Source organism: Cyberlindnera jadinii, assembly GCF_001661405.1.
Source record: "Cyberlindnera jadinii NRRL Y-1542 unplaced genomic scaffold CYBJAscaffold_4, whole genome shotgun sequence".
Classification (NCBI taxonomy): domain Eukaryota; kingdom Fungi; phylum Ascomycota; class Saccharomycetes; order Phaffomycetales; family Wickerhamomycetaceae; genus Williopsis; species Williopsis jadinii.
In genome coordinates this window covers 890779-901472 of record NW_017963655.1, presented here as the reverse complement: position 1 = coordinate 901472, position 10694 = coordinate 890779, and the positions used below count along the sequence as shown (strand labels likewise).

Genomic DNA, 10694 nt, shown 5'->3' with positions numbered 1-10694 from the left:
CAAACGAAAGCAAAAGAGAATAGGAAACACATGTCAAACAAAAAAAAAAAGCAGACCAGACAATAAAATACATCCATAATAAAGAACAGGTTTCAAACTTTTTTTTAAATGCGTCTTTCTATACAGCTGCACTCTCATAGAAATGCTTACGCAATTATTAAGATACCACGAACTTCTCCCATATAAAGCTTTCCTGTATCAATTTCAGTCTCAATGCTCGGATCATATAAAATATAGTCTTCATACTTGTGAGATCATATTTCATTCTTAAACAATTTTTTTTGAGTTTATTATATATGCTAAAATGTTTGTGAGCAGCTGAATATAACATTGTCGCATGATGTGTTTTTTTTTTGTAAGAGAAGGCATACCATGTAAGGAACTTCAACAAATTTAAGAGAATGAATTGAGATTCACAATACAGCAAGTAGTTAAATTATATTAAAGTGTTAGCAGATGGAGAATCGTTTTATATTTTAATTTGTTGCATCTTACCATTAGCCCTTACTCATTAGAGATGTGCTGTCCTTTTACTGCTAGTAGTTGCGGCCTTCGATATTAATTATCTGACAAATCGTTGTGGAGATACATTAAGTCTAGAAATATTTAAATTGTCAGATATGGTCTAGTTTGTTGCTCTGTGTAATTTGAATTTCTTAACGGAATACATAATGAGACATCATGAGAATGGACTAAGTATGTCTTATATGATACTTATGTTTATGTTTGATGATATATTCATTGGATGTAGATCTCTTAAGTTAATAAACTTCTTTGTGATATTTTATAAGAACATATTTGCTTTTATTTCAGTACAAATTTGTTATATTTGATTGTGTTGTTTGATATCAAGTCCTCCTGAACTGTCTTTGTTGTATATGCAATGATATCATGGAGGTAATGTTTATGGAATATTCTTGATTGAATCTTAAGCGAATGTATGAAGGAAAAAGTAAATTTAAAAAGGGTGAAACAGAATAAAAATAAAAAAGAAAAAAAAAGAAGAATAAAAAGAGAAAAACCAAAATAAATGAAACGAGCTTTAAATAAAGATATCAAAAGACATGTGCTGTCATGTTTTGTTTGGTTTTGTTTTATTTTATGTTTCTTTTGTCTTAAATTGAAGGGTGACATACTCACTAAAGTATTCAAAGTGGTACGTTTTCAAAATGGTAATTGTTTTGTGAAGAATTGCGGTGCATGATGTAAATATGTTGGTAGAATTAGACCAGCCTTGATCCCTCATTAATAAAACGATGAATTTTGGAACGAAAGAAATCAACGCTTTAAGATTTTTCTTAAACTGTAAGGTAAGATTTCGTATAAGTGTTCGAATGATACTAATTTGAATACCGTTAGTATGAAAAAGATTTGTCTCGCCCTTTAATTAATAAAAGAGCACAACATCTCAAAAATCAAAAAACACTTACACATATTGATAAAAGTGAAGCCGCCTGTAGATCTTTTCTTTGTGCGTACTCAAATTAAAGTCTAGTTTTGTTGTTATTGCTTCCGCGCTTCAAGGTAAACTGTTTAACCTCTGAAAGTTTGATGTTCTCGGTTTGTTCGTGCTGTTGGTTCAATATTCGCAAATTGAACGATAATTTCTCTTCTGGTTAACCCCTTTTGTGTAATTTCCTGTTGAATAAGTTCTCTAGCGGTGTATAACAGCTGTGCATAACTAATTTGTTGAGAGAGAAACTTATCAATCTTCCTAATGTAGGCCTCAAGGTTATTATCCTCTTAATCATTTTGGAAAACACTTCTAATCAATTCAAAATGAAGATTTGTAGCTAAGCCTGGATTTAGTGTATGAGTTTCAGCCAACTTCTCTTCTCCATTTTCCTGAGCTATCAAACCATCAACTCTATGGAATAAACGGTCGTTGTTGGTCATTGAATAAGTTCCACCTCACGAATCACCAGTACTGTTAGAACCTAAGGATGATAATGAAATAACAGGACTGGTTGTTCGAGAATATTTGGATGTGATTAGATCCAATAAGATATCCTTCATGTACTGTGGAGGTTCTTTGAATATGTCACCGAGTAAAACTTTGCCCCTGTCGCAACAAAAAGATGGTAGTTCTGCATCGATAAGGAGAGCATGGCACTAATCATGACACTATTCGAGCCCACCTGGATTATGAACCGAGTTCTGTGGTCTCTGATATTGGTGTTGGTCATAAACTGAATCACCACTCTCTTTAAAACCGTTGGTGTTATCATCGATGATGTGTTCAAAGCTGGGATCATAATCAAAAGCACCATCATGTCTAATTTCATCTAACGCTCTTTCTGCTACCTGTGCTGCTTTTCTTCACCTATCTCTTATTCTATCAGCCATAGTTCCATTATCAAGTTTAAGTTCAGGTTCAGGTTCAGGTAATGGCGGCTGTTGTGACAAGTCTACAATCCCTGCATGGGTATTCCGTAACAGAACTTGAAGGTTTCTATGCTCAGTATCTTGTTTTCGTAACAGGTCAGTTAGTCTGTCTCAATAATTTGTGGGTCCTCTTGTTATGTCGTATCTCCATTCGTTTGAAGTTGCCGCTGTGGTTCTGGATTAGCCGCTCATGTTTCTTCCTCAAGTTGAGGACGTCGTTAGAAGGTTCCATGAAGAGCCCTTGGGGTTTTCCTGGGACGTCCTCCAAGGTTTCCGCTTTCATTATTTGATGCTTTGTTTCTGACCAATATTCTGTTATCTTTCTAACTTTATGTATTTGTGTATAAAGTTGTATTGGTTTTGTGTCATTTTGTGTCATTTTTTGTTGATAAGAATTCAAAGTGTAAACAATGCCTATTAGAATTGGAAACATCCTTACATTTCTAAAATTGCTAAGGCAACGACAACGAGAATTATACATAAAAATAACAACATCCTAGGTTATTTCAGAAGAACCACCGATCCGAGCGGGCTGAAGGTTAGGATATTTGATTTTAGAGAGCATGTCTAGTGCCCAGTGGTATTAGAGTTTCCAATGTATCTTTTGTTGTTGAGATATAAGCAGTTTTATGCCTCTTTTCTAGTTATACCATACGAACTATGAAGGACTATATCTCAGGAAGGATTGAAGATTTCAAACTCATGCTTTGAATATCTCTTAATTCGGATAAAAGCTACATTGTGGTATACTCTGAGGAAATTTTAAGGTAATTTTGCTCCTTTAATTTGTATCATTTTAATAATGCTAACTAATTCTGATTGTGTCTGTATCAATTGTCGTTGGTGTTTTCTACTTTTCGCTGGCGATAGGTGCACATAATTACGAACATCCCCAAAGTAATGAATGCGCGCTTTTCAAAACAAGAAAATGCCAAAAAAATAAGGTGGAGGTTTCGTTGAGATACAAGCGTTCAAGAATCTGAGGCCTTCGTCACATCATCAATGCGAGAGTTTCTGGTTTTCTTGTTGACCCTCGGTTATGGTCTCGCCCAAATAAGTATCCAATTGGTCGCAAACTGGGAGAAATCCCCGTTTGAACTTCTACTTTTGTAAGTTTTGTCCTGTTGATTGCACGAACTTAAAGCTAACACGTACACGTAAACAGAGAAACAGTTTCTTCGGAGAACGAGTCATATTTCATACCTGCATTAAGCAAAGTTTCGAATGTTCTTTTTAACGAAGAAGATGATGATGAGGCGGATTTATCTGCAATTGATACAAGATCTGATGAAAAGTTGTTCAATGAAGTGTTCGACCTTCTAACACCAGAAGAACGTTCGCTTTATGAGATTCCACTCGCAACTAAGTATTACTCTCCGAGAATTGTTGCACATTATAAATACTACAATGAAACAATTCTTCCAAAGTTTTCAGATATCTTGCGAAAGAAGTGCGGAGAGATACCACAGACATGGCTGGAATTGAACGGCGTGGTCTACTGTGAACCAGATGATGTTTATGCATTGCAAATTGACAAAGAGGGAAATTTTGACCAGGAGCCATTTGACAGGGTGATCGGTGATAGGGGTCCTGTTCTTGCTCTGTATGGTACAGTAAGTGACCCTAAGTTCCCGCAATTCCTTTCTACCTTATATCAGAGCTCTCTGTCAGGAAAGCTGCGTTTTGTCTGGAGATACACCCCACAACCGCATACACAGAGAGAACTCTTAAGCGGTTATGGTGTGGATCTCACTCTAAAAAGGACCGATTATATTGTGATCGATGATAGAGAGCTTACTGGATCTGAGCCTCAAATTGTTCTGAAAGATGACAAGCTCTTAGATGACCAAACTGACACCTTTCTTGATACATATGATAACGATATTAAACCATTGGCCAAAGGGGAACTTTCTAGCCTGGATCTGAAAGCAGCCAGCTTTGTTTTGGACTCAAAATCTGCTTCAGATGCTTTCAATAGATTGCTTAAATTGACCCAAGATCTTCCCAAGTTTGCCTCTTATCTCTCTGATCAGGAAATTAACGAAGATATCTTTGCCCAAATGGAATACAACGAAAAGCTGGGAATAACGTCTTCAAGCACGGGTATTTTTCTCAATGGAGCTCCGCTAAATTCTGTGAGATCTAATATTTTTGATTTATACAAGCAACTCAAAACAGAGATGAAATTCATTGAACTTCTGAAGGAGTTGGATGTTGATCTTACTGACGCTAAAAATGTTATTGGAAAATTTGCATTACTATCGGCTTATGGATCTCAGTCTAGAGGAATCAAGAGATACAAAATTCCACAAGGTCTAGAAGGTGCTGTGGTATATTTGAATGACATTGAGAAAGATGAGGTTTATAGTGAATACTCAACTAATGTTGGTGATTTCCTGAAAAGATTTCAGTTTGGTGAAATACCTGATGTGAAGGCAAACTTACATTCTGCTATATTTGTCATGGAGTTGTCGAACAAAGAGGATGTTTCAAACTTTATTCATATCGTGGATAGTATAACTAGAGATCAGCTTTCACAACATATTGGTCTTGTACCACTGATCAAGTCTAAGGAGGACCGTTCGTTAGCAAACCAGCTATATAAAATTTACAGAACGGGAACCAGAGAAGATATTCTTGAGTTCTTGAAGTATTTGAAAAAAGAAGAGCATTATGATGACGTTGACTATGTTTCAACCTTGGTCGAGCCATTTGTTCAAAATTTTGATGTCAAGAGACCTTGTGTGATTGTTAATGGTGTGTTTTACGATCTTCATGGTAACTGGGCTTCTCTAATGTCAAGACAAGTGTTTGCGGATAACAACTTCATAGCTGGGATGGTGTATCAGAGAAGTGTTGCAACCCTGAAAGACATCAAGGAGAAACTATACGAAGACTCTTTGGAATCGCGCAACCTTCTACTTGTTCCTTCGAACGATGCAGATGTTTCACAAGTAATAATTACCCCAGAGTTTGTCAGACAATGTGAACATCAATTTTCCAATGTTGTCTTCACTTTCTCAGAGACTTCTCACGGAAGTATCACACCGACTCTCACTTTTGGTGCCAATTTTGGCTCGCTTTATGCTCTAGAACAGTTGTCTGAAATACTCAAATCTTTGGATGAGTCGAAAATTGCCCTGAGGGTCAGATTGGTTCACACTGGTGCTGACGTTTCATTTATTGGAAAACTCAGACAAGCCTCCCACGCTTCGTTGAAACATCTTTCTGAGACTGTTAACAGCATCATCAATGAACACCAATTCAACAACGATGAAGAACCACTCTCATCAACTAAATACTTACTTGACTCTATTGGTGTGGATTCCCAGTCATTCATACTCCTCAATGGACGTTATATTGATTTGAAGGGGACAATTGCCAGAGCAGAGTCATTGAAGAGTTTTTATGAATATGAAATGACTACAAGGCTCAAAAACGCTATCAACCTGATAAACACCATTGAAATAGAAAAAGATGGTGATATCTCCGATTGGTTTGAAAGTTTTTCTAGTGTCCTTAGTGCTTCTTATTTTAATGGAGAGAACCGCATCACGAGATTTGACTTTTCAAGACTCCAAACGGATCCATCAATCAAGTTTGGAGACAAAAAAGAAAGTTTAGTGAATATTTTGGCCGTTTTTGACCCTATAAATGAATACACACAAAAACTGTTGCCTCTTGTTGGTGCAGTGAAAGATCTTCCATTCGTTTCTGTTGATATTGTTTTAGTTCCACAGGAGGATCTAGCCGAATTGGGAATAAAACGCTTCTATAGGGGAAACATCCCTAAGGGTGTTTCTTTCAAAAATGGGTCTTTTGTTGAAGATTCTGTTGTAACCTTCAACAACGTTCCTGAAGATACACTTTTCACTCTGGATATGGATGTTCATCCTTCGTGGATTGTAATGGCAAAAGAAGGAGCTACAGATCTTGATAATGTCTTACTAAAAAAAACAGGAACTGTTACTGGAATTTATGAACTGGAAAACATTATCATAGAAGGAAACTTGTTTGATTATACAAACGAAGAACCACCAGCTGGACTTTCTGTTAGCGTTCCTGGGTCTGATACAAATGTGATGATGGCAGAGGGTTACTTCCAACTGAAGGCCAATCCTGGTTTATGGGAGCTATCTTTGATGGATGGTAATTCACGAACTCTTTACACTTTTGTTGATCCAAATACCAAAGCCCCAGTTTCCAATGTTGATGTTGATATTTTAACTATTGATGGGGTGAAGATTCGTCCACAAGTGAAGAAGAACCCCGGAAAGGAGTCTATTTCACTGAATGATCTTGTCACAGGTGAGGAGTCGAAAGGTGGGATCCTGTCTTCTTGGTTCGGTGGAAAACATACTACTGGGAAGCACGCAGATATCAACATATTCACTGTTGCTTCAGGGCACCTCTATGAAAGATTATTGAGTATAATGACGGTATCCGTTATGCGTCATACGAAGCATACCGTAAAGTTTTGGCTCATTGATAACTATATGTCCCCAACCTTTAGGGAGTTTTTGCCTTACCTCGCTGAACAATATGGATTTGAATATGAATTAATCACCTATAAATGGCCATCTTGGTTAAGAGGTCAACGTGAAAAGCAAAGAACCATTTGGGGTTACAAGATCCTATTTTTGGATGTTTTATTCCCACAAAGCTTGGACAAAGTTATATTCATTGATGCTGATCAAATCGTCCGTACCGACATGAACGAGCTTGTTACCCTTGACTTAGAGGGGGCACCATATGGATACACACCTATGGGTGACTCTAGAAAAGAGATGGAGGGTTTTAGATTCTGGAAGCACGGTTACTGGGAGAAACTACTCGGGGACGATTTAAAATATCACATCAGTGCGTTATATGTGATCGACTTGAAAAAATTCAGAAGCATCTATGCAGGCGATATCTTGAGACAACAGTATCAAATACTTTCAGCTGATCCTGAATCACTCTCTAACCTCGATCAAGACCTTCCAAACAGTTTGCAGAGAACCCTTAAGATTTTCTCCTTGCCACAAGACTGGTTGTGGTGTGAAACATGGTGTGACGATGCAAGTTTGAAAACCGCCAGAACGATTGATCTTTGTAATAATCCATTAACCAAAGAACCAAAGCTCGACAGAGCACGTCGTCAAATTCCAGAATGGACCGTTTATGATGATGAAATATCCGCGTTGAGGGAAAGTGCTTTTAAGAGAAACTTCGAAGCACAACTCTTAGAGGTTAGCTCGAGACAAATTGGTTCAGACCCCGCACCAATTGAAGTTCATGATGAATTGTGATAATCCATGCAACTCTGTCGTACATAGTTATATGGAATAAAAAAGTACTGTTATCAAGGGATATGTCTATATATAAATGCCATATGTAAACGTTCTTTATTGTCTTCATAGTAGAATCAAACAGTTTGAGTCATGAGTCATGAGTCATAGTGACATTGGCCTGATCTGGTGATTTTGCTCCGCGGATTGGGTGTGAAAAATTAAGACCGACATTTAGGAATTGTGTATGCCAAAGAACTGTTAAAGTATAGACTCTCTCCCCCCTCGAACACAGTCTATTTGAAAGAATGCTGGGATTGAACTCTTGTATTAGAACGAGGAGTCTCATAGAAGTTTCTAGCATTGGTGCACAAGCTAGGTATTTGGCTTCTAGCTCTAGCAACGGGTCGACATCAGCACCTACAAATTCACCTATCCCTGCACCAAAGATCAATGCTGATCCTACTGCGAAGATCATTAGGGATATCCAAAAGTCCATGGTGAAAGTTCCGCCACCTAGGAAACTGAAGAATTATTTGGATGGATATATTATTGGACAAGAGACCGGTAAGAAAGTGATGTCAGTTGCTGTTTATAACCATTATCTTAGGATCAACGACAAAGCTAGAAAACTGGCAAAGAAAATCAAAGATGAACAACGAAGAGAGGACGATAAGATGTACACTTTGAGTAACAATGTGAGTCCATCAAACAAATCTCCAGAGGAGATAACTTTCGATTTGGATTTGGAAGATGAGGATTTGGAACTCAGTAAGTCAAACATCTTGCTGTTGGGACCTTCAGGTTCAGGAAAGACCTTAATTGCCAAAACTCTTGCTCGAGTACTAAATGTCCCCTTCTCGATAACAGATTGTACTCAACTCACGCAAGCGGGATACATTGGTGAAGATGTTGAGTTATGTATCGAAAGGCTCCTGGTTAATGCAGAATATAACGTTGATAGGGCGGAGAGAGGGATTGTCGTTTTGGACGAGGTTGATAAACTTGCAAAGACCTCTAACAACAGTGGAACAAAAGACGTTTCAGGTGAAGGTGTTCAGCAGGCTTTACTGAAATTGATCGAGGGTACTACAGTTCAAGTCCAAGTGAAGAAGCCAGTGAACAAAGACAAAGACTCTAACAACAACACCACCGTGGCAAAGAAGACAGAAACGTATCACATTGATACTAGTAATATACTCTTTGTGTTGATGGGTGCATTTGTTGGATTGGATAGGCATGTTGCTAAGCGTATCGTTGACAACGAGTTAGGCGCTATTGAGGAGGATCCTGTGCATCACAATGCAATGTCAAAGATCAAACTAGATGATGATCGAGTTGTTGGCTCCTTGACATTGGTTACACCCCAGGATCTCAATTCTTATGGGATGATTCCCGAACTTATAGGAAGAGTTCCCATCATAACAAGCCTCGATTCCCTTGGAGAGACGGACTTGTTGTCGATTTTGACGAAGCCGAAGAACGCAGTGTTGACGCAATACCAGTACATCTTTGAACAATTCGGGGTGAAACTCGTGGTTACTAACGATGCGTTATTGAAGATCTCAGAGCTTGCCCTGAAAGAGGGAACTGGTGCGCGTGGATTGAGAGGTATAATGGAGAGGCTCTTGATGAACGTGAACTACGAGTGCCCTGATAGTGGCATCAAATATGTGCTGGTAAACTCCGACACTGTTGACACAATAGGCTCTGGCAATGTCACGGCAAAGTATTACGGAGATGAGGACTTGACCAGCTTAGTAGAAGATGTACTTGCTGAGGATGCCGTCCTGGGAGACAAATTACAAGCTGATTATGGTATTGAGATAAATAGCAAGATGGTTGGTAGATCGCCATGATACGTATCGTTGTATATATCTTTCGAGAATATTTATCAAAGGATCATTTTCCCCGGGAAGTTTTTTAAATTTTCCATTTACCCCGTTCACTTTTTTTTGTTTCAGGTCTTGGGCCGGGTTGATTGGGACCAAGGCAGGATTCGGCCGGTTTTTCTTGTTAGCAGCTTTCGAATTGATAAGTAAGCAGATGTGAATTGTCTTAAAATCGTGAACCAATCTCAAGGTAAACAGTGTACGTGCTACTACTACTCAACTACGGTATCCTCCAGAGGTATTTGGATTCTTCCAAGCCCTCTAATTCCGGTATTTTGAACAGCAAATTGGGGAGCGGGTTGCGCAATAAACACTGAGGGTTCCCGGCCGGTAAACAGTCACCAGCGAACAGAAGAATATCACTCATATACATTGAAATATATTTGGTAGCCGTGATATTTAGCCCGGTGTATTTTTACACATTGGACCTATTTGCTGTAGAAAATGGTGGCTCCATTTGTTGTTCCCAATTCCAAAGAACAAAATCTCTATTTTTTCCTCGCCTTTTGAGGGGGAGGAAGGGGAGCCACGGCTGGGGTCACACAGCGGCCATAATTTTCAGCTTTGATCACTTTTGTAATTATCTGCCTCCTCCTTTGTTGTTGTTCTTGTATGTACCAGGGGTTATATTTGTATTTAATACTTCACCATTAGTCTCATCGTCTCTACATTCCAATACTTTGCGTTGGAAAGGTCACAAGGGAGACATCATCACAAAGATCAGTCTGAGAAGTGTTTGTTAGTTAGCTTTAAGAGAGTGGTGGACAAGCATTTATAGGGATCAAGATGGACAGTGCACCGAGTACGCGGTCTATCTCTATGCTTGGCGGGCTACGGAGGCCCCATACAGTCCACCGGTTTTCCATGTCGTCACGGACTGAAAGTTCTGCGGACATCGACAGTACATTCCACACAGACACAGAGGATGATGCTGCTTCGATCACGTCAGACGTTTCTACCCTCAGCAAGTTCACTCTAAGAGGTAGTTCTAGCAGCTCAAGCCCCGGCAGGAAACACCACATTTCGAGTTTTGTCTCTGGTCGAATGTCGATGACCTCTATGGATACGCCACAACCAAGACGAACCTTAAGGAGTCATACTGACGATATCAGGGAGAGTTACAGAAGAGGATCTGAGAGATGGTTTT

At 38.8% G+C, this 10694-nt stretch overlaps 3 protein-coding genes across 3 annotated transcripts in view; 2 read left to right on the top strand and 1 right to left on the bottom strand.

The window, feature by feature from the left end:
* The window catches only part of CYBJADRAFT_167167 (uncharacterized protein), a 2894-nt gene extending 348 nt beyond the window's left edge, over nucleotides 1-2546 (bottom strand). The window contains 2 exon segments of the mRNA XM_020214796.1: nucleotides 2157-2496; nucleotides 2514-2546. Of these exon segments, the coding sequence (XP_020071556.1) occupies nucleotides 2157-2255 (99 nt within the window). The 5' untranslated portion in view covers nucleotides 2256-2496; nucleotides 2514-2546.
* Nucleotides 2547-3216: 670 nt separating this feature from the next.
* Nucleotides 3217-7768, top strand: KRE5 (Kre5p). Its single transcript, XM_020213329.1, has 2 exons — nucleotides 3217-3494; nucleotides 3551-7768. Exons 1-2 carry the CDS (start codon nucleotides 3388-3390, stop codon nucleotides 7674-7676), a joined length of 4233 nt encoding a protein of 1410 aa, XP_020071555.1. The 5' UTR covers nucleotides 3217-3387; the 3' UTR covers nucleotides 7677-7768.
* Nucleotides 7769-7841: 73 nt separating this feature from the next.
* On the top strand, nucleotides 7842-9599 carry MCX1 (Mcx1p). Its single transcript, XM_020214795.1, has one exon. It carries the CDS (start codon nucleotides 7964-7966, stop codon nucleotides 9512-9514), a length of 1551 nt encoding a protein of 516 aa, XP_020071554.1. The 5' UTR covers nucleotides 7842-7963; the 3' UTR covers nucleotides 9515-9599.
* Nucleotides 9600-10694: the final 1095 nt, after the last annotated feature.